Source organism: Dama dama, chromosome 11 (genome assembly GCF_033118175.1).
Source record: "Dama dama isolate Ldn47 chromosome 11, ASM3311817v1, whole genome shotgun sequence".
Taxonomy (NCBI): Eukaryota; Metazoa; Chordata; class Mammalia; order Artiodactyla; family Cervidae; genus Dama; species Dama dama.
The window spans coordinates 33,507,220-33,531,210 of NC_083691.1; the positions used below are offsets into that span (position 1 = coordinate 33,507,220).

A 23,991-nucleotide genomic window follows, 5' to 3' on the forward strand; every position below is an offset into this window, starting at 1 on the left:
AGAAGAATCATAAAGGAGCTTCCTTGAGCACTGGCTGTCAGAGCAGGGCACAAAGGCAGCTGCAGAAAAGGGCAGCAGGTGTGTGACTCAGAGAAGGGACTCAAGCAGCAAGCACATTGGCTGGACTCCTGGGATGCCCATTGTGACGTCATATGGAGTTACAGCCTTGAAGGATAAAACTGTTTAGCTGATACGGGCATGGGGTTGAGTAATGGCTCCGATTTGGGGGCTCACCATCCCACTGCCACCATATGTCAGCCTTCTACTATTATTTGGTTCCCTTGTCTGGGGGCTTTGGATGCTGTTTTCTGGGAAACAGAATAGGGAACAGGTGGCAGCCAAGACATGCTCGGAGGTACGTGATGCAACAATCTCTTGAAACTATCTGCTCCTTGCCTCTGCTCCTGGAGACATAGAAATTCCTAATCTTGGCCTGTGGGAGGAACTGACAGTGGAAAGAGGGGAGTTGAGATAGTGCCTATGGATGTCTTCCTATAAGTCGCTCTCAGTCCTTTTCCTTTCAATTCATTTCAACAAACCTTGAGCACCTATTATATATGGCAGCATACTGGGCATTGAAGAAGAATAAAACACCATCTCCACCTTTTCAAGGTGTAGCGGGGGAGACAGACAGATATACATATATACATATAGCCCAAGGAAAGAGAAAGGGATGAGTTAATAGATGTATAAATATTGCTAAAGAGATGAGAGGTAAAGAGTATTGTAAGATCTATAAAATATCTTTGGGGGGAGCTTAGGTTTGAGTTGTGCTTCAGAGGAAGGATAGGATTTTAAAAGTGGATAGGATGGGGGGAGGAGGGTAATGGATGACTTTCTGGACAGAAGGAATTGATTGGGGGAAAGCAAGGGAAGCAGAAGAGTGTTGGGAGTGTTTTGAAGAGAGGTGAAGACACCTACCTGAATGGAGTGTAGAAGTGTAGAGAACGGTTTGGGGAAAACTGAGAGGAAAAGAGGTTAGAAAGAGGAAAGAGGTTAGAAGTCCCCTTGTAGAGGGATTCAAATGCCAGACTGAATAGTTGGCATAAATACTACTCTGTCTGCAATTGAAAGATATTAAAGATTTTAAAGCCAGGTGAAAGTGTGCTTAGATCTGTGCCATCTAAAGATCTGTGCTATCTAAACAGAATTTAAACTTAAAAAAATTTAAGCTTTTCCCCTCAAACTTATCACCTGGGAGTCTAATTAAAAAGCAGATTCTGATTCAGTAGTCAGGGGAAGGGATCGACAGCCTGCAATTCTAAGGAGCTCCCAGGTGATGCTACTGCTGTTAAACTGAGCACCATACGTTGGGTTTTCTGTTCATATTTGTACTTGTTTGGTGTTTTGTTTTGTTTTGGTTTTTGGCCACGTTGCCTGGCAGAAATCTTAGTTCCATGAGCAGGGATTGAACCCTGGGCCATGGCACCGAGTCCTAACCACTGGACTGCCAGAGAGGTCCCAAGTACCATACTTTGGATGTGAGGCTTTACATACCTCCAGGGAGTGCTTCCCGAGTGGCTCAGCTGGTAAAGAATCCACCTGCAGTGCGGGAGACCCGGGTTCGATCCCTGGGTTGGGAAGATCCCCTGGAGAAGGGAATGGCTACCCGCTCCAGTAGAATTGCCTGGAGAATTCTAGGGACAGAGGAGCCTGGTGGGTTACAGTCCGTGGGGTCCCAAAGAGTTGGACATGACTGAAGTGACTTAGCACAGCACAGCACAGTGGGTGTCTACGCTAGTTCTCTGGCTTGGTTAAACCAATAGAGGCTACGTTAAAAACGTAGTGAGGAGAGAAAAGGAAGTGAAAGAGTCAGAGCAGCGAGATGGGAAACAGGACCTTGATTCACTCCCCCAGCGTTTATCACCTGCCACCAGCACCATGTACAAGGCATTCCTCTGGGAACCACGGATGAAGTTAATGGAAGGAAGGAAAATCTGCCCTCTGGGCTGTAAAAGGATAAGGGCTTCGGGTGAAAATTTGGGTGTAGGAAGCAAGGCAGAAAGAGTGAAGGGGGAAATTCCAATGGTTAGAACTCTGAGCTTCCATTGAAGGGAGCATGAGTTTGAGCCCTGGTTGAAGAACTAAGATCCTGTCACACTATGTGACCAAAAAAAGGACAAAGAAAGAAAGTAAAGAGACTGAGTCTTTTTTCCTGATTGGACCTTAAATACAAACAGTTGACTATAAACATTATCATCATTTTCCTACAAGGACTATATTCATCTTTGTATCCTCTATGCCTGGTATACTACCTTTCATGTAGTAAGCACTCCACGTAGGTTTGTGAAATGAAAGAATGGCTTCTCAGTTTTAACCCTGAATGATTGAAAAGATGGCATTTTAAACAACACAGGAAACATCTGACAAAAGTTACAAGTGTGGCAGGAGGCAGAAAATGTATGTAATGTGGAGATATTAATCAAGCTTCTCAAATTAATAGTCTAGACTTGGGCTATCCAGTCTAATATCTGTTGGCTACATGTGGCCATTTAAATTTAAATTGACCAAAATTAAATAAAATTTAAAATTTGGTTCCTTAATTGCACTACCTACATTCAAGTGTTCAGATAGGATGATTTCCATCATCATAGAGTATTCTGTTGGGTGGCATTAACCTAAACTTTAAATCTTGGAGATAGATAGTGGCTGTCTATGTATTTGGACACAAAATCCTTTTAATTTTTTTTCCTCAGAAACATTTCTCAAGTGTGGCAATCCAGATTCAGTGTCAATGTTTTAACTACAATTCCTCTTGAACTGTTTTCAGTCTCTAAGTGGTTTCCTACAAATGTTTTCCAGCCTAAGAACATAGACCCTGGCTCTACAAAACAACACGAGAGCACACACAAAACCTCCCAAAGCTGATTGTGCCACTCCACTAAAAGTAACTCAAGAAACTGATAGGGACTTCCCTGGCAGTCCAGAGGTTAAGACTGTGCACTTCTAGTGCAAGGGGTACACATTTGATCCCTGGTTGGGGGGGCTAAGATCCCACATGTCTCCTGGCATGGCCAAAAACAAACAAAAAGAAACTAACAAAAATTTCTCAGCATCCCACTGCCTGCAGCAGCATTTCTTAAACTTTTTTACTTTCAAACTTCTTTGCCAAAATTTGTCAATCACCTTAAGAATTTAAAAATTGTTTCATCACTTTTTCATAAAAAATTTGGGATAAATAATATTTCATTTTACAACACTGTGTTTTCTTAAAATTGCAAAGTTCATTTTAATATCATCTGTTATAGATAAATGTTCACCTTTTCTCATGTAACAAGTGATGCATGACATTTAATTGACTTTAACTTAACAGATATGAACCCCCCCTCCACATTTAGGTATGAAAAATGGTAAATGTATTTCTTTGTCTACATCAAATATAATCCAGCTTAAACTTCCTATCACCTAGGTTGGCACAAAGTCTAGTATCTGTTTTTCTTCCCCAATCTGTGTGCCATATGAGAATCCTGGAGTGGGTGCAATTTATCCAAAATAGCAGAGGGCAGATCCTTAGCTATGGAAACAGCTTTTCTTCTTTGCCATCTTAAGGCAAAAATTGCAGTTGTGTGCCAAGCTTGATCACAGAGACCTTTGCCAAAGCCCCCAGTCCACTGTATCTGAACTCGTAAGAGCAGGAGGAATAAATTGCATCAGGCTGAGGGCCTCACTGCCCAGCAAACCTGTAGTGTCCCTGTTGTTTCCCAGTTTCAGTGAGTCAGCTCATCTCTTCTTAACTCCAGAAGCACCAAACACTAGACCTCTGGTACAATTCAACTTAAAATCCTCCACAGGCCTAGTTTTATATGAGGGTTATCTCACATATTGAGATATATCATACACTGGAAGTTCCAACCAATCTTTTCAGCACCCAAAAACTATCTCCCTACTCTGGATTAGGAGAAACAAGACTGTAAGAACACATTCCTGGCTACCTTTTTCGGTGAGGGGAAACATTAGTTTCTCTCAACAGAAGAATGCAGCAATAAACACAAAGTGGAGTATAACTTATTCCATGCTGCTCTTCTATATAAAAAAAGAATTCTCACTACATATTTATGTAAGAAGAAGCTATTTTTTTCAACAATCCTACTTTTTATTCACATACACAGGTTCCCCTTGACTTTTACCACAATAAAAAAATTAAAACAAAGAAAAGTAGAGTGACTCTATGAAACCTTTTATAAGCCAAAATGACACAAAGAGAAGCGATTACCTTAGCACATTTCTTTCTAATGGATACATAGAATAAATTGAGATAAAGCGCAGATGCTCACAGACACATTTCAAAGCTATGATGGCCTGATGATGAGATGCTGAGTGTAGTTCTCAGGGAAGCTGTGTGGCAGGGCCATTCTTGCTGCTGGAGTGCGTGCTGCTTCTACAATAACTCGCCACAAAATGAATGTTGAATGATTTTTGCCTTTGTTTCCCCTATAAAAATAAAAATCCTCTGTAGATTTCTTTCAGTTAGCAAAAACATACTAATAAAGGTCTTTCTTAAAATGGAAGCAGCATAAGACAAATTTTCAAAAAGTGGAGGATACTTGTAGTTACATGCAGTAAAATGCACAGATACTAAGTGTACCACTTGATGAATTTTGATAAATTCATACACCCATTAACTAACACCCCGGTCAAGGTACAGCAAGCATTGCCATAATCCTGGAAAGTTCCCTCATGTTCTTTTCTACTCAAAGGAAACATCATTTCTGATTTATATCATCATGGATTAGTTTTGCCTATTCTTGAAACATTAAATACACAATGTTTTAATATACAATGTATATTCTTTACTATCTGGCTTCTTTTCACCCTGCTAGGGCAGGGACTCAGTGCAATTTAGTTGCTCAGTTGTGTCTGACTCTTTGCAACTCCATGGACTGCAGCATGCCAGGTTTCCCAGTCCATCACCAGCTCCTGGAGCTCACTCAAAGTAGGGCAGGGATGAGTGTGAAATAAATGAGGCACTCAACTTGGGGACAACATTTAAGGTCACCATAAAACTTTGTGATTAAGATAATATTTAATGCAGTATTGTTAAAAAAAGACAAACTTAATGTGGAAAATCTATGATGAACAAAACATTAGAATTTTAAAACTGACTCTGCACTTACATGACCATACCTCACCACCTCACTCTAAAATCCTGGGCCTTTCTTCCAACACCATTTATTGAAATAGCCATCATTTTCTCATTGACTTGCACTGGTGACCCTGTCATAAATTAGGTAATTACATATAAGTGTGGTTCTGTTTCAAGAGTCTCCTCTTTGTCACACTGGTTTATTTTCTATACTTGCACTGACAACTGTTCTTAAATATATAATTATTTTGTAGATAGTCTTGAAATCTGGTCTAGTAAATATTCCAACTCTGATCTTCAAAATTGCCTTAGCTATTCTAGGTCATTGAACAAATTTTAAAATCATTCTGTTAATTGTCTCATAAAGACATCCAGGATTTTGATTGAAATTGCATTGGATTTGTAGTTCAGATTAAGGATAACTGACTTCCTAAAAATAATGAGTCATCTGACCTATGAATGTATTTGTGTCTCCATTCATTTAGGTCTTCTTATTTCTTCCAAAAATACTTAGTTTTCAATAAAGAGGGTTTTTTAAAATTACAGTAAGTGATTGTTTCTCATTTTTATTAGGAAATTTTTCAAACAAATCAACAGCATACAGAAGTATATAATGAATCTTCATGAACCCATCACCCAGGTTTAATTCTCATAATAATTTAATTATTAATAATTAACCACATAATTTTGTAGCAAATCTCAGATAATATAATTTCATTAATAATTAAATATGAATATCTGAAAATTAAGTGTTCTCTGAAAATAATAATAATATCATTATTATGCCTAAAATTTTAATAATAACTCTTGAATACCACCAAATATCATCAGTATTCAAATTCCAATTGTCTCATAAATGATATAAATTATTGTTTACAGTCTGTTTAACTCAAGATCAAATAAGGTCCACATATTGAGATTGACTGGTGTGTTTCTTAAGTTCTTTCTAATTTGTATTAATAGATTCTCCACCTCTATATTTTTCTTTGCATTATTTTTTTTCTTTCCATTTTTGTATTAAAGAAAGATTGGTTGGTGGTTTCTTACATTCTTTCTAATTTGTAGATTCCCCACCTCTGTGATTTTCTTTCTTTCCATTTTTGTATTAAAGAAAGGGATTGTTTATCTTCTAGAGTTTTTCAAGCAGAATTTTGCTTATTAAATGCTCCAGTTGTCATTTATCATGTTTTGTTGTCTTCTGCGTTTCCTATAAATGAGGAAGTTGGATCTAAGTCTTATCAGAATTAGGTTTGTTTTTGGGGGGCAAGATTATTTCATAGACGATGGTGGTTATCAGGAGGTTCAGAGCGTTTGGTTTGGTATAGTATAAGTGTCATCTTCTAAATGATGCCAATGCTTGGAAATAAGTAGATGTTTTTATATTGATCTTCTACTCAGTGAAGTGAAAGTCGCTCAATCGTGTCTGACTCTTTGCGACCCCATGGACTATACAGTCCATGGAACTCTCTAGGCCAGAATACTGGAGTGGGTAGCCTTTCCCTTCTCCAGGGGATCTTCCCAACCCACGGACTGAACCCAGGTCTCCCCCATTGGAGGTGGATTTTTTACCAGCTGAGCCACAAGGGAAGCCCAAGAATACTGGAGTGGGTAGCCTATCCCTTCTCCAGGGGATCTTCCCGACCCAGGAATCGAACTGGGGTCTCCTGCATTGCGGGCGGATTCTTTACCAACTGAGCTATCAGGGAAGCCCCCTTATGCTCAGAGACTTTGCTAAATTTGCCTATCACTCCTTGAAACTTATCTATAGATTCTTGTTTGAAAAGTATATTGTGATATTCTACACAACCATATTGTTTGAGAGTGATAATTTTATTTCTTCCTTTTCAATCCTTATGCCTTTTATTTCTTTTCCTTGCTCTTTTGCACTGACTAGAACTTCAAGTACATTGTTCAACAGAAGTGATGCTAGTGGAAATCTTTATCTTCTTTTTATATATTTAAAAAATATATCTGCGTATCTATTTCTTTGGCTGCATCACCCAGAATCTTGGGCAGAATCTTCTGTTGCAGCACACTTAGTTGCTCTACGGCATATGGGATATTCATTCCCTGACCAGGAATCAAACTCTCATCCCCCAAATTGCAAGGCAAATTTTTAATCACTGGAGCACCAGAGAAGTCCCTTCCTTTTTTGTTTTTTATTTTATTTTTTTTTCTTTCCAACTGTTTATGTCAATCTGTCATGATTTTACCCCCATAAATGGCAAAATCAAAAAACGATCAACACAGATTTTCTTTCAGCAGGATAATGTCAGTACTTCCACAAAAGAAAGCACTGTAATTGCAACCTGTTTCCTTTTTTGTTTTTAATACAGAAGGAGGTTTTCCTTACCTCATCCTTCATGTATATTGTTTGCTATGTGATTTTTGCAAATGTTCTTCATTAGACTAAGAAAGCTTTCTTTCATTTCTAGTTTGCTAAGGATTTTAGCATGAATGGGTATTGAATTTTATCAGGGCTTTTTCTGCCTCTATTGAGATGCTCAGATGCCTTTTCTTGTTTATTCTACTAATGTGCTGCATTACAATTAATGTCTAAAATATTAAACTACCTGTGAATTCCTGGAATAAATATGACATGTTTGTGATGTTGTTCATGATCTTTTTTATGTATTAATAGTTTGCTGATATGTCATTTAGAGTTTTTACATCTGTATTTTTAAAAGTATCTTAGAAAACATTTGCATTTTTTTGCACTTGTAATGATGAAAATGATTGACCTGTAATTTTCCTTTCTAGTACTATCTTTATCAGATTTTAGAATCAAGGTTATTCTAGGCCCCTACAATAAAGGGAGAAGTAATCCCTTTTTCTTTCTCATTAACATAGCCAAAGCATTTCTACCACTCAGGAAATTGCAAGGGTTTTTGGACCTTTGGGCCAGGAACCCAAGACAAACACCAAATATATTCTTTGTTATCACACACGACACTGCTGTGCGCCGTGCTTAGTTGCTTAGTCGTGTCTGACTCTCTGCGATCCCATGGACTGTAGCCCACCAGGGTCTTCTGTCCATGGGGATTTTCCAGGAAAGAATACTGTAGTGGGTTGCCATGCCTCCTTCAGGGGATCTTCCCAACCCAGGGATTGCAGGCAGATTCTTTACCATCTGAGCCACACACAACACATGCACACCTGAACACATATGTGAGAGCACGAGAGAGAATTGGCTTACAGAATCATACAGGCTGACAAACCCAATATTCTTATGGCAGGTTGAAAACTCAGGGTTCTATTTTTCAATCTTAAGGCAGAATTCCTTCCTCTTCAGGAAACATACCTCATTCTCTGCTCTAAGGCCATCAACTAATTGGAAGATGTCCACCTACATTATGTAGGGTAATTTCTTTTACTTAAAGTCTACTGATTTTAGATGTTAATCATATCTTAAAAATACTTCTACAGCAACATCTAGACTAGTGTTTGGTTATAACCAGGGGCACCATTGCCTAGCATATAAAATTAACCATCACAACATAAAATTAACATAAAACTAATCATCACAACCTTTTTTTTTCGAAGAATGTTATAGTTTTGGCTCTGCGATCTAAGTCTTTGATACATTTTTAGTTAATTTTTGTAAATAGCATAAAGGGTTCAACTTCATTCTTTTTATTTTTGGCTGTGCTGGATCTTCCTTGCTGTGTGGTCTTTTCTCTACATGCAGTGAGCAGAGGCTACTCTCTAGTTGTGATGTGTGGGCTTCCCATTGTAGTGGTTTCTCTTGTTGCAGAGCCAGGCTTTAGGGCACGTAGGTTCAGAGTTGTGGTTCCCAGGCTTGAGAGCACAGGCTCAAGAGTTGTGGTGCATGGGCTTAGTTGCTCCATGCCATGTGGGATCCTCCCAGATCAAGGACTGAACTTGTGCCTTCTACAATGGCAGGCAGATTCTTTACCACTAAGCCACCAGGGACGCTCCACCCACCCCCACAACTTCATTCTTTTCTATATGTTTATTCAGATGTCCCAGCACCATTTGTTGAAAGACTGGTCATTCCCTATTGAATGGTCTTGGTATCCTTATAGAAAATCAATTGGTTGTAAATATGACAGTTTATTTCTAGACTCTCAGTTCTAGTCCATTAATTTATATATCCATCCTTATATTAGTACCAAACTGTTTTTGACTACTGTAGCTTTGTTGAAAGTTTTAAAATCACAAAGAGAGAGTAGTTCAACTTTTTTTTCTTTTTCAGGATTGTTTTGGCTATTTAGGGTCCCTTGTAATTTCATATGGATTTTAGGATCAGCTTTGCCATTTCTGCCAAAATGAGAAATAAGAGGCATCCAAATTGGAAAGGAAAAAGTACCTGGGATTTTGATAGGCTTATACTGAATCTGTAAATTGCTTAGGAGTATTGCCATCTTAACAAAATTAAATCTTCCCATCCATTATTAAGGCTGGACTGCAAGGAGATCCAACCAGTCCATCCTAAAGGAGATCAGTCCTGGGTGTTCATTGGAAGGACTGATGTTGAAGCTGAAACTCCAATACTTTGGCCACCTGATGCGAAGAGCTGACTCATTTGAAAAGACCCTGATGCTGGGAAAGATTGAGGGCAGGAGGAGAAGGGGACGACAGAGGATGAGATGTTTGGATGGCATCACTGACTGGATGGACATGGGTTTGGGTGAACTCCTGGAGTTGGTGATGGACAGGGAGGCCTGGCGTGCTGTGGTTCATGGGGTCGCAAAGAGTCGGACATGACTGAGAGACTGAACTTAACTTTCCATTTAAGTCTTCTTTAACGTCTTCAACAATGCTTTGTAGTTTTCAGTATGTAAGACTTACATCCCCTTGGTTAAATTTATTTCTACATAGACAAATACTGTATGATATCATTTATGTGGAATCTAAAAAATGATACAAACAAATGTATATATAAAACAGTGTCACAGATATAGAAAAAAACAGTCATTACCGAAGGGGGAAGAGCAAATTAGGGGTATGGGATTAAGAAATACAAATTACTATGTATAGAATAAGATATATATATATATATATCATATAGTAATATTTTATATTACTATGTATAGAATATATACATTGTGCATAAGGAATTATAACCATTATCTTGTAATAACTTTTAATGGAGTATAATCTATAAAAATACTGAATCACTATATGCTGTACACCAGAAACTAATATTATATTGCAAATCAACTATACTCCAGTAAAAAAAATTAAGTATTTTATTTTTTAATTAAAAAACTTTTATTCTTTATGACACTAAAAATGGAATTATATTCATTTTCTTTCCACATTGTTCACTGTATGTAGAAATACAACTTATTGTTGTGTGTCAGTGTTGTATCTTTTAACTTTTAGAGGTAAATTTATTTGTTAGCTCTAATAATTTTTTGTGTATATGTGTTCTTTAGGATTTTCTGTAAGGTTATATCATCTGTGGACAGAGATAATTTTACTTTTTCCTTTCCAATTTGGGTGTCTTTTATTTCTCTTTCTTACCTAATTGCTCTGGTTAGAACTTCCAGCACAATGTTATGAAGAAGAAGTGAAAGTGGGCATCCCTTTTTTAAATTGAATTATAATTGATTTACAATGTTGTGTTAGTTTGAGAATGTCTCTTTTTCATATTTAATTTTTAAAAATTTATTTATTTTTTTATTTGAAGGATAATGCTTTACAGAATTTTGTTTTCTGCCAAATGGATAGTTTCATTGAGTACAAAGGTCTGAGTAGTTATTTTCTTTTAGCATACTGAGGATGTCATTCCACTGTTTTCTGGATTCCATTATTTCTAAAAAGATATAAACTATTAATCTTATTGCTCCTTTGAATGTTATGAGTCCTTCATCTTTGGCTCTTTTAAAAATTCAGCAACTTTGGTTTTCAGCACTTTCTAATGTACTTAAGTTTGGCTTTTCTTTGTCTTTACATTGCTCATAACACTTCTTGCATTTATAGCTTGACTCTCAGGCTTTCTCAGTTTTGGAAAGTTCCCAGGGATAAACTTTCCCCCTAATACATGCTTTAGTTTTTAGAGCAGTTTTTAGGTTCACAGCAAAACTGAGCAGTAAGTACAGAGAATCCCCATATAACCACTACACTATTAAATTTCTCAAATATTTCTCTATTCTCTCTCTTTCTCTTCTGGAATGTCTATCACTTTGTCCTTCATATTTCTTGGTTCTTATATCTTTTTTCTCTTTTTTTCCTCACCATGCTTCAGTATGAATATTGCCTTCAGACTTCTCTTCAGTTAGTTGTGTCTAATCTGCTGTTACACCCATTTTAAGTTCTTTATTGTTGTTCTAGAATTTCCATCAGATTTATTAAAATAGATTCTAGTTCTTGGTTAAGATTCTCCATCTTGTCACTTAATTTCGTGAAGACATAAAGCATATGTATTTTAAACACCATGCCTTTTTAACAACATCTGGATTGCCTGAGAATTTGTTTGTAGTGCTTGTGTTTGTCTCTTAGTTTTCAATCATTCAGTCTTATCTTCAAGTATACATGGCAATTTTTATAATAGATATTTTAAAAGTAAAATTTAAGAGATAATTTAAAGCTCTGGATAAATTACTTTCCTCTAAACAGTAGAATTGTTTTTGCTTCTGGAAGTCATCTAGAGTAAGGAAAGATGATCTTAATCCAATCAAGGGTTAGATTCATTGAAGGCTGAGCTTCAGTTTTAGAGACTAGTTTATTTCAGGTTTATTACCAAGATATGGCCATTTGGAGATACCAGCTAAAAGCCTGGAATTTCTATTAAGGCCCCTCCTTCTTGGTCCCTGAAGTCAGTTTTTGTCCATTAGCCATATAAAACTACTGAATGTTCTGCTTAGACTTTTATACATAATTTAAAAAATAATTTTATTTATTTATTTTTGGCTGTGCTGGATCTTTGTTGCTGCATGGGCTTTTCTGTAGTTGTGGTGAGTAGGTGCTACTCTCTAGTTGCAGTGCAAGGGCTTCTCACTGCCGTGGCTTCTCTTCTTGCAGACAGAGTATAGGCTCTAGGGCACTCCAGCTTCACAGTTGGGGCACATGGGCTCAGTAGTTGTGGCTCCCGGGCTCTAGAGCACAGGCTCAATAGTTGTGGCCCATGAGCTTAGTTGCTCTGTGGTTTGTGGATTCTTCCCAGAACAGGGATCAAACCTGTATCTCTTGTATTGACAGGTGGATTCTTTACCACTGAGCCACCAGGGAAGCCCTTGCTTAGAGTGAACATCAACATTTTAGGAGTCAGTGAACTAAAATGGACTGGAATGGGTGAATTTAATTCAGATGACCATTATATCTACTACTGTGGGCAAGAATCCCTTAGAAGAAATGGAGTAGCCCTCATAGTCAGAGTCTGAAATGCAGTACTTGGGTGCAATGTCAAAAATGACAGAATGATCTCAGTTCATTTCCCAGGCAAACCATTCAATATCACAGTAATCCAAGTCTATGCCCCAACCACTAATGCCGAAGAAGCCGAAGTTGAATGGTTCTATGAAGACCTACAAGACCTTCTAGAACTAACACCAAAAAAAGACGTCCTTTTCATCATAGGGGACTGGAATGCAAAAGTAGGAAGTCAAGAGATACCTGGAGTAACAGGCAAGTTTGGCCTTAGAGTACAAAATGAAGCAGGGCAAAGGCTAACAGAGTTTTGCCAAGAGAATGCACTGGTCATAGCAAACACACTCTTCCAACAACAAAACAGACAACTCTAAATATGGACATCACAAGATGGTCAATACGGAAATCAGACTGATTATATTCTTTGCAACCAAAGATGGAGAAGCTCTATACGGTCAATAAAAATAAGACCAGGAGCTGACTGTGATTCAGATCATGAACTCATTATTGCAAAATTCAGACTTAAACTGAAGAAAGTAGGGAAAAGCACTAGGCCATTCTGGTATGACCTAAATCAAATCCCTTACACTTACAGAGTGGAAGTGACAAATAGATTCAAGGAATTAGATCTGATAGAGTGGCAGAAGAACTATGGACAGAGGTGTGTAACATTGTACAGGAGGTGATAATCAAAACCATCCCCAAGAAAAAGAAATGCAAAAAGGCAAAATGGTTATCTGAGGAGGCCTTACAAATAGCTAAGAAAAGAAGAGAAGCTAAAAGCAAAGGAGAAAAGGAAAGCTATGCCCATCTGAATGCAGAGTTTCAAATAATAACAGGGAGAGATAAGAAAGCCTTCTTAAGTGAACAATGCAAAGAAACAGGAAAACAATATAATGGGAAAGACTAGATATCTCTTCAAGAAAATCAGAGATACCAAGGGAACATTTCATGCAAAGATGGACACAATAAAGGGCAAAAATGGTATGGACCTAACAGAAGCATAAGATATTAAGAAGACGTGCAAGAACACACAGAACTATACAAAAAAGATCTTCATGACCCAGATAACCACAATGGTGTCATCACTCACCTAGAGCCAGACATCCTGGAGTGTGAACTCAAGTGGGCCTTAGGAAGTAGCACTAGAAACAAACCTAGTGGAGGTGATGGAATTCCAGCTGAACTATTGAAAATCCTAAAAGATGATGGTTTTAGAGTGCTGCACTCAATATGCAAGCAAATTTGGAAAACTCAGCCGAGGCCACAAGACTGGAAAAGGTCAGTTTTCATTCCAATCCTAAAGAAGGGCAAAGCCAAAGAATGTTCAAACTACTGCATAACGCTCTCATTTCTCATGCTAATAAAGTAATGCTCAAAATTCTCCAAGCTAGGCTTCAACAGAATGTGAACTGAGAACTTCAAGGTGTACAAGCTGGATTTAGAAAAGGCAGAGGAACCAGAGATCAAATTGCCAACATCTGTTGGATCATCGAAAAAGCAAGAGTTCCAGAAGTCTACTTCTGCTTCATTGACTATGCTAAAGCCTTTGACTAAGTGGATCACAAGAAACCGTGGGAAATTCTTCAAGAGACGGGAATACCACATCACCTTACCTGCCTCCTGAGAAACCTGTATGCAGGTCAAGAAGCAACAGTTAGAACTGAACATGGAACAATTGACTGGTTCCAAATTGGGAAAGGTGTATTTCAAGGATGTATTTTGTCACCCTGCTTATTTAACCTATATGCAGAGTAAGTATACCATGTAAAATGCCAGGCTGCATGAAGCACAACCTGAAATCATGACTGTGGGGAGAAATACCAATAACCTCAGATATGCAGATGACACCATCCTTATGGCAGAAAGCAAAGAGGAACTAAAGAGCCTCTTGATGAAGGTGAAAGAGGAGAGTAAGAAAGCTGGTTTAAAACTCGATAGTAAAAAACTAATATCATGGCATCTGGTCCCATCACTTCATGGCAAATAGATGGGGAAACAATGGAAACAGTGACAGACTTTATTTTCTTGGGCTCCAAAATCACTGCAGATGCTGACTGCAGCCATGAAATTAAGAGACACTTGCTCCTTGGAAGAAAAGCTATGACAAACCTAAACAGCATATTAAAAAGCAGGCACATTACTTTACCAACAAATGTCTATCCAGGCAAAGCTATGGTTTTTTCAGTAGTCATGTATGGATATGAGAGTTGGACCATAAAGAAGGCTGAGCACCGAAGAATTGATGCTTTTGAACTGTGGTGTTGGAGAAGACTCTTGAGAATCCCTTGGAATGCAAAGAGATCAAACCGGTCCATCCTAAAGGAAATCAGTCCTGAATAGTCATTGGAAGGACTGCTGTTGAAGCTGAAGCTCCAATACTTGGCCACCTGATGCAAAAAGCTGACTTATTAGAAAAGACTCTGATGCTGGAAAAGATTGAAGGCAGGAAGAGAAGGGGATGACAGAGAACAAGATAGCTGGATGGCACCACCAACTCAATGGACATGGTGAGTTGGTGAAGGACAGGGAAGCCTGGCATGCTGCAGTCTATGGGGTCGCAAAGAGTTGGACACGACTGAGTGACTCAACAACAACAATAGTCATGGTAGTTGTTTGAAGCTTAGGATGAAGATCTTTCTCAGAGAGTATCTCATCTGTTTCAGACTATGGTGCCATCAATCCAGGATGACTTCAAAATCATGGTTTGGGGACCATGCAGATGATGTGAACTTGAGCTGCAAATTACACAAAAGTTCATGACAGAGGATGAGATGGCTGGATGGCACCACCGACTCAATGGACATGGCTTTGCGTAGACTCCGGGAGTTGGTGATGGACAGGGAGGCCTGGCATGCTGTGATTCATGGGGTCGCAAAGAGTCGGACATGACTGAGCAACTGAACTGAACTGAACAACCTGTAGTTACAACTTCTCAGATACTTCCTTCCAGTCCTCTTAACTTCTCAGGGTCAAGGCAACTTTCCCTTCAGGCCTCTGAGGTTAGAATTGGCAGATTTGTCATTTTGTTGTCCCAGTTGGATATGGTAATCTTCTATGGATTCCCGCCCGCCCCCCCCCCCCCCCCCCGATTCTGGTATTTTTGAACTTTTTTTTAAGACGTTATTCTGTGCCCTAGGTAACAATGGTTTTCTCCAACATTTTTTTTTTTTTAATTTTCTAGTCTACCTTTCACATTTTAGTTTTTAATACATTTAGAGTACATCTCTATATGCAGTATTAGAAAGTGATCCAATTTTATTTTTCTGTTTATATTGAGCCAATTTTCTCATCACTATCTGTTAAAGAATCTTTTTCCCATTCATTTGTAGAATTCCTTTTTTTCATATTAAGTAGCCATATATATAGGAGTCCCTTTTGAGTTCTCTATTCTGTTCTATTGGCTTACTTGTTCTTGTTTCTATTACTATATATTGTAGTGTGTCTTAGCTTTTGGTACAGCAAGTCCTTTCTTTGCTCTTCTTTTTAAGGTTGATTTAGCTGTAAATAGACCTTTATTTAGCCATACAAATTATAGATATTTTTTACAAGTCCTTGAAATAGTCCAACTGAAATTTGAATTGGGAATGTATTAAGTATAATTTAATTGGGGGAGTACTGACATCTTTATAATCTTAAATTATTCCAGCCAGAGCCTAGAATGTCTCTTCATTTATTCAGACTGTGCTCTATGTCCTTTAATAGAGCTCTAATAATCTTTTACATGATGCTGTTCTGTCTTTTTAGTTAATATCTTGGTATTGGTCATTTTATTGCTATTGTGAAAAATATCTCTCATTATTTAAAATTACATTTGTCTACATTTTTTGCTACAGTAGAGAAATGCATTTATAAGGCATTTATAAGTTGTGCTTGTATTCAGAAACCTTGGTGAGTTCTTTCATTAGCTCTGATGGAGAATGTCTTTGATTATCATTTCAATTGCTTTCATGCTTACTGTCCTACTCGATCTATTTTTTCCCCAATTTTGATATATTTTTTCTAAGAAGTTAACCATTTCACTAGGTATTTCACATTTATTATTACAGTTATTCAAATTATTTTTCTTTTCTCTTTTCTTCTACTTCAATTTTCAAGGAGCTTTATATTTACTTTTGCCTTTTGCCCAGGCCCACTTTTATTTTCAGTTTGAGGGCTCCTGACTACACAGGGCATATAAATTAGAATTTCAAATCAGTATGAGGGTAGATTCTTGGTTAAAAATTTCAAAGAAGGCTTTTTCCCCACCCAGAGTTCAAGCTTCCTTGTCTGGCAATATATATATATTTTTAATTTTCTTTTTTTGTCTGTACTGGGTTTCTGTTGCTGCTCGGGTTTTCTCTACTTGCAGTGAGTGGGGGCTACTCTCTAACTGTGGTGCAATGGCTTCTCAATGTGGTGCCTTCTCTTGTTGGGGGAGATGGAGTTCTAGGCATACGGGCTTCAGCAGTCGTGGCGCTTGGGCCTAGTTTCCCTGAGGCATGTGGAATCTTTCCTTACCAAGGATTGAACTGCATTTTTTGAGGAAGGACTTCCTGCATTGCAAGGCAGATCCTTAACCACTGGACCACCAGGGAAGCCCTGGTGGCATTTTTTTCTAGCTATCTTTTTATCAAGTGTGTAGTAATTTGTGAATCCTGGCTTTTTTTCCCTGGGGTCTCATTTAAATACCACTTCACACAGGCCTTGTCTTTGTCCCCACCTTGCTGTTCCCTCAGTGGCTGACACTGCAAATGACCGAGAGCATTTAAGTATTAACAAGTTTCCATTCTTGTTTCTCAGTTTTCTCCTGATTTTTGGCCTGGAGATTTCCCTTACTTTCTTGTAAGGAGCTACATTCTGCATTTAAAAAGATGTTTGTTGTATTTTATTCAGCATTACCAAGTGTTTTATAATGGGAGATTATTTTAGGTCTATAATACATAGAGATCATTTTGAGATAAAAATAGAGAAAGGTTATATGTAAATATATCAACTTGTATTTCAACATTAATTTTCCTTTTGCTTATTTTTTAATCAACAGTCCATTATGGATGTAAATAACATATCATGAAGTATAAAATCAATTTTAAACTGTCTAAAAGTAAAAACTACCACTGCATCTAGGACTATTCTACTGAGTAATAAACTGAGTTTCTTCATTATCAGCATATTCATGAATTCCCAACTAATCGTTGTAGGCTCTTTTAATACACTTTCAGAGACTGATAACCTAATTTAAAGAAAAGAAAAAAAAATGTTTAGTTGAAATTGTAACAATGTCACTTCTGCCTTCAAAAGCACCTGGAACACCCTTGCAGAAACACTAGGAGTTTATTACCTACTGGATGGGAAATTCTGACCTGCAGGATGAAATGAAAATCCCATATAATCTGGCTTCCCACCTATTTTTTTCAGCTTCATCTTTCACTACTTAGCAAAGATGCATCTGACAGGGACTTCCCTGGTGGTCCAGGAATTAAGAATCTGCCTGCCAATGCAGGGGACACAGGTTCGATCTCTGGTCAGGGAAGATATGATATGCCGTGGGGCAACTAAGCACATGTGCCACAACTACTGAGCTCCTGCTCTAGAGCCAACGAGCCACAACTAGAGAGAGAGGGTAGACCTCACTCTTCACAACTAGAGAAGGCCTGAGCACAGCAACAAACACCCACCACAGCCGAAAATTAACTTATTTAAAAAAAGTACCTGACAATTGTGATGCTCAGTGATAGTCCTGCTTGCCTGGACGGCTCTTTCTTCACCTAAAAACCTTCTGTTGATTCTTCAAACTCCAGTACAAATGGTAACATCTTTGAGTAATTCTTCCTTTCTCTCCCAGGCAGTTAATCACTATCCTTTTTATGCCCTCACATTTCTATTTGTGTTATAGCATTTACCCCATGGTATTGTAACTTACCTGTTTAGACTTCTCTTTTCCCTACTAGCATAAGTTCCTAGAACACAGGAATCATATTTATCTCTACAGTTCCAGCACCCCACACATCACATTGAACATAGTAAGTACTCAATAAATGATTCAGTATTAAATGAATGAAGTAACTGTTGCTGTCTTTATGAATGCCAATTGTTTATATTTATGTCTATCAATAAAGTTTCTAACCTAGAGCATTACTTGATTTTATTTGTTCTTTTTGTGCCTTTCTAGGCTTCAAAGCAGCATATATTGAAAAAGATCCAGAAATTCACAGGTCAGAAAGATCTTTTATTCTTCAGTTCAAGACTAATGACAAATCAACTGCAGGGTCTGCTTTAAGACTTTAACCTGTAATAGCAGGTAGAAGGAAGAAGGTTGAAAAGATCGTGTTATTGGAAGAAATATGCCTACTCTTTCTAGCAACTACACTTCTGAAGAAATGTAAATGGCTTCATAATTCTTTTCATGAATGAAAAGAATCATGAATTCTTTCATTTCTATCCTCATACTTCCTTTCCTAATCTCCTTTTGTGCAAAGCTTATTTAAAGTATCAGGAAAGAAACTCTGTGAGAGGGGGTAACTGTGAAGAGTTTGGTGCAGAAGTTTTGATACCTTTTTTCTCTACCATAGAGACTGGATAATACATATCTTTTCCTCCAAAGATATGTATTTCTCTGTTTTCCCCACTTCTCCTTACCATGATTATTCCTGCTGCTTCCAATGGCTTACACTGACTACATGGTGAAGACAGCACACTGTAGCTTAAAAGAGAAACAAACGAAAGGAGACATTGGTTAAATCTGAGCTCTTCCACTAATTAGCCTTTTGATCTTAGGCATGGTTTTGTCTTTGTTTCCTTATTTGCAAAATGAGGGGATTGAACTAAGGTAAGGCCAAGAGTCATAATTCTAACAGATTCTTCACCTCTACTCCCAGATCCACAGTTGGAAAAAAATCTCAGGATGAGTTGCATTGAAGCTAACCTGAAACAGTGAGTAAAATCAATCTTCTCTGTGCCTATTTTTTCTCTCTTCAGCTTACCCTACTGATAAATCCTGTGAAAGTCAGGAGTAAGATACCTGGGATTCTGTTTCACTTTCCTCACTATGATAGCTGTCTCCTTTCTAAGTCTCTTTTTTCATTGTTCTCTTACCAGTATATTAATATCACTTCAATTACACTAACACACTCTGCTGCACCCAGTTTTTCAGAACTCCCTGTGGGATGGACCCAGGAATATGTACTCTGGTCAATGGATAGGAGTCTTCAACAGATCCTACAACACCTGGAAAGTACAAGGTCAGGTGGTTTCTGAGTGGAGGTTGAAAGTGGTAGAGCTTTTAAGAGGGAGGAAGGAAGGGAGTGAAGGAAGGAGGGAGGGAGGGAGAGAGGGAAGGAGGAAAAGAAGGGGAGGGAGAAGAAAGTTTTCGTAGTGGGGCAAAGTTTAAGAACCACTGGTCTGTGAATCATTTCTGATTGGAATGGGGACAAATGTCTCCCTTTTTCCTGGTGGAGGAATTCTTTCCATAAATAAGCAATTAATGTTGGGGAAAGCCACCTTTTTTGTTTTCCCTCACTCCAAAATATTTTGCATTCAAAATGGCCATTGTCTTTCCATTTTCCTACTTTTTCCTGTTTCAAAACAAATGGGAACTTTTCTCTTTATTTCTTAGATCAAGTCTTATGGAATTGGGTTTGCCTGAACCACAGGATATGATTTCTTCTTCCACCTCCTCTGTTTTTGTGGCTCAGGAGCCTGTTCTACCCTGTTGTGACTGTAAGAATGCAGAACATTCTACTGACAGTAGTATCTCCTCTGGATCATCCTACAGCTCGAGCCTGTCTCACCTTCCTGTCTTTTCTGAAGAAACAACTTGGCAATTCCGGAGCCGTAGTTTACCTATTTTACCCCAAAATCAACCTCCTGTGTTCAGGAACCAAGGCAGATCTCTGCCTTCTTTTAGGCTTTCAGAGCTTGGGAAATCAGAATTTTTTCAGAATTTGGAAACTCTTTCATCCTTAAGCCATCAAAGCACTTTTATCAACTCTCTTTTTGAATCCCCAGATCTCCACAGACAAGGAGAAAAAACAAAGGATAAGAGAAGGAGCGAGAGTGATTTGACATCAGATCATAAGCCAAATATTATCTTCAAAGAGAGACCACTATTGTCAGGGTCAACTCCAATCCAGCTCTCTCCTTTGGCTAGGTGGGAGTTAGAGGGACATATGGCTTGGAAGGTTTGTACTTTGCGGGAACAAACAGTGCCTCTGCCTGTGAGGGAATCATGGGCAATGCTGAATTATTTAATTGAGGTGCAAGGAGGAGTCCCTGAACCACAGAAACCCCAAATCCAGCTATCTATGCCCATTCATCAAAGCACTGAGCAAAATATCAACAATGAATCCCCAGACCTTCCATCTCTTCAGCTCCAGGGGAACACTGGAGTGGAATCTGGATTAAATAGAACAGAAACAAGAATTTCTCAGACTCTTATCCCAGGTAAGCAGTCACAACCTGGATATGGCCCGCAAATCCTTGCATCCAGGCCATTAATGACATCAATAGATATTCTACCTCCCAAAAGCTTAGGAGCTGACATCACTCAAGAGGAAATGACTTTACTGAAGAAGGACCCAAAACATGTGCTAGAGCTTAATATAAAGCAGAGGGTCTTAGGTCTTCCAGAAAAAAGGATACAGCAGCAACAGACCCAGGTGCCTAATATGGAGCTGACCCCACAGCGACCATACCAAGTCACAGATAGTGTAAAAGTTACTCCACTGGCATTACTTCAAGTCATGGATTCAATGGGGATGATTCCAGATTCACATTCAGAAGTGATAGAATCTGTGGGTTTGTTCCAATGGCCATCAAATGAAGTTGTAAAACCAATGGAAGCCATGGAAACAGTGCATGTAAACCAAAAACCATCATATAAAGTTATTAAATCAGTGGAGGTAACCCCAAGACCTCAGCAGCAGGTTATGGAATCAAGAAAGATAACTCCAAGACCGCTGAATCAAGTCATAGATAATGTGAAGGTAACTCCGATAGCATTGCTTCAAGTCATGGATTCTATGGGGATGATTAAAAAATCACATCCACCTATCATACAGTCAATGGGAATGACCCCAACAATGCAATATCAAGTTGTGGAGTCAGTAAAAAGGAGTACATTGTTGGACCATCAAGTCATACAGTCAGGAAAGATGAGTCCAAGACTACAACATGCAGTCATAGAAACTGTGGAAATAACCCCAAGGCCACATAAAGTTATGCAATCAGTTGATGTAACATCAAGGCCACAAAGTCCAGTCACAGAATCACTGAAGATTACTCCAGGGCCAGTATGTCAAAATATGAAATCACTTGAAATGATCCCCAGGCCACTGCATCAAGTGATGGATTACATGAAAGTGACTCCAGTAGCACTATTACAAGCTATGGACTTTATGGGGATAATTCCACCAACAAAGTCACATGTTATAGAATCTGGGGGTTTGATCTCAGATACACAGTCTCAAATTGCAAATTTAACCCAAAGGGCAATTCAATCAGATGGTTTGACTTCAAGCTCTCTTACTACTATTGGTACACTTGGAGTGGTAGAATCTGTGGGCTTACCTCCAAAGCCACCACATAAAGTCATGGTATCAGGAGGAGTGATCCCAATATCTCAAGCCAACTCCGGGAGTCTGGAATTGACTCCTGGGTCATGTATTCAAATGCCAGACTTTGAGGGAATGACTCCACAACCGTATTATCAAGGCACAGAATCTATGGCATTAATACCAGGGCCATCTCATCAAGTCACGGAGTCTTTGAGGTTGATCCCATGGCATCAAATTCTGGAGTATTCCGAGATGAGTCCAAGGCAAAGTCATCATGTCATAGAAACTATGGAGTTGACCTCTGACTCCTGGCTAAAAATGGAGAAATCTGCAGAGGTGACACATTCACATCATCAAATGATGGAATCTTTAGGGACAATCCCAAGGTCACTGGGTAGAGGTACAAAATCTATGGGAATGAGCCAAAAGCCACTGCCTCAAGTCACAGAATCTGCAGAAATGTCTACTACATCAGTTCAAGATGTGAAATATAGAGAGATGAAATCAATCCCACAACTTAAGGTTATGGGTTCTATGACATTATGCCCAAGATTGCAAAATTTGAAGTCTGGGAAACTGGTTTTAGCACCAGAGTCACAAAATATAAAATCTGTAGACATAACCACAGGTTCAGTCCCAGAATTGGGAAATTACAGACAGCCAGTCTCAACTGTGAACTCTATAGGACTGGCCACAGAACCACAACAGCAGAGTGTAAAACCTGAGGAGTTGGCCACCACACCACAGGGGCAAAATGAGAAATCTGTGCAGTCAGCCCCAGGGGCTCAGCTTCATGGTGCGAAATCTATCCAACTGATGCTGGGACCCCAACAACAAAGTAAAAAATCTACTGGGTTAGTTCCAGCACCACAGTTGCAAAGTAGGAAATCTATAGATTTGGTCCCCAGTTCACAGTTGCAATGTATGGAATGTGGTCATTTGGCTCTACCATCAGAGTTTCCAGGTATAAAAACTGTGGAATTGTCTCCAAGAATAGTACAAAAAGATGTGAAACCTGTGGAGTTGGCCCCAAAGTCATGGTCACAAGATATAAGATCTGAGGAGACAGCCCCAATACCATTGCTTGAAGATGTAAAAACTCCTCAAATGGTAGAAAGCACAAGACTGACTCCTAAGAGACAGGTAGAAAGTATGAAAAATGAGGAACTGATCCCAAGAGCACACATTCAAGCAGTAAACTCTGTAGAGGTAGACTCCAGACCAAATCATCAAGTCACAGAACCTGAAGGACTGATCTCATGGTATCAAGCTTCAGAATCTTTAGGGATGATCTCAGAACCAGGATATTCAGAAACAGAAGCAAAGCTAACCTCTGACACTGGTCACCATGCGAAAGAGTCTATGGGGTTGATACAATCATCTTTAGGAAGTACCCCCAGGTCATTGAGCCAAGCATCTATGCAGATGAACTCAATGTCATTCAGGGGCACTCTTGAGCCAATGTTCCAAAGTGTGAGAGCCATGGACGAAACTCCAGTGTCAGAGCACACTACACAAGAATCTCTGGAGTTGGTACCAGGATCAGAGATGCAAGGTATGAAATCAAAGATGTTGACCGCAGAGCCTCAAGATACGAAGTTTGTTCATCTGAATCTAGGACCATATTCAGAGGTTATGAACTATGAGGAACTTATCTCAGAACCACGATTTCAAAATGTGAAATCTGTGTCATTGACCTCAGAACCACAGTCCACAAGTATAAAACCTGAGGAATTAACTCTAGGGCCATTAAGGCATGATGATAATTTTGTGGATTTACATATACCACTGGAAGAATCTAGTAGGTTAATTCCTGAGTCACAGTTACAACATGTTGAATCAAGGAAAGTGACTGTGGAACTGCATTTACAAGAACTGAAATCTGTGGGTCTACCTTCCAGACCAAGGCATCAAGACATAGCACTTACAGAGTTAGCTGCTGAGAGCTGGCCACAAGAGGAGGAATCTGTAGTCTTGAAACCTGGTGGTGTGATGCCCAGGCTGCATTTTCAAAAATTTTCAGAGTTGACTCCAGGTCAA

General features: G+C 38.8%; 1 protein-coding gene and 1 non-coding gene across 2 annotated transcripts in view; one reads left to right on the forward strand and one right to left on the reverse strand.

Annotated features, from left to right (window-relative positions):
* The first annotated feature begins 211 nt into the window (after window positions 1-211).
* Window positions 212-23,991, forward strand: part of SPATA31H1 (SPATA31 subfamily H member 1) — a 38,373-nt gene continuing 14,593 nt past the window's right edge. The window contains exons 1-6 of the mRNA XM_061156102.1: window positions 212-355; window positions 18,570-18,666; window positions 19,276-19,330; window positions 19,543-19,638; window positions 20,013-21,838; window positions 22,847-23,585. Coding sequence (XP_061012085.1) covers window positions 212-355; window positions 18,570-18,666; window positions 19,276-19,330; window positions 19,543-19,638; window positions 20,013-21,838; window positions 22,847-23,585 — 2,957 coding nt within the window. The remainder of the gene's footprint in view (window positions 356-18,569; window positions 18,667-19,275; window positions 19,331-19,542; window positions 19,639-20,012; window positions 21,839-22,846; window positions 23,586-23,991) is intronic.
* Window positions 7,266-7,399, reverse strand: LOC133065712 (small nucleolar RNA SNORA69). The gene has a single exon (XR_009694972.1). It is a non-coding gene; the product is annotated as a small nucleolar RNA SNORA69 (small nucleolar RNA).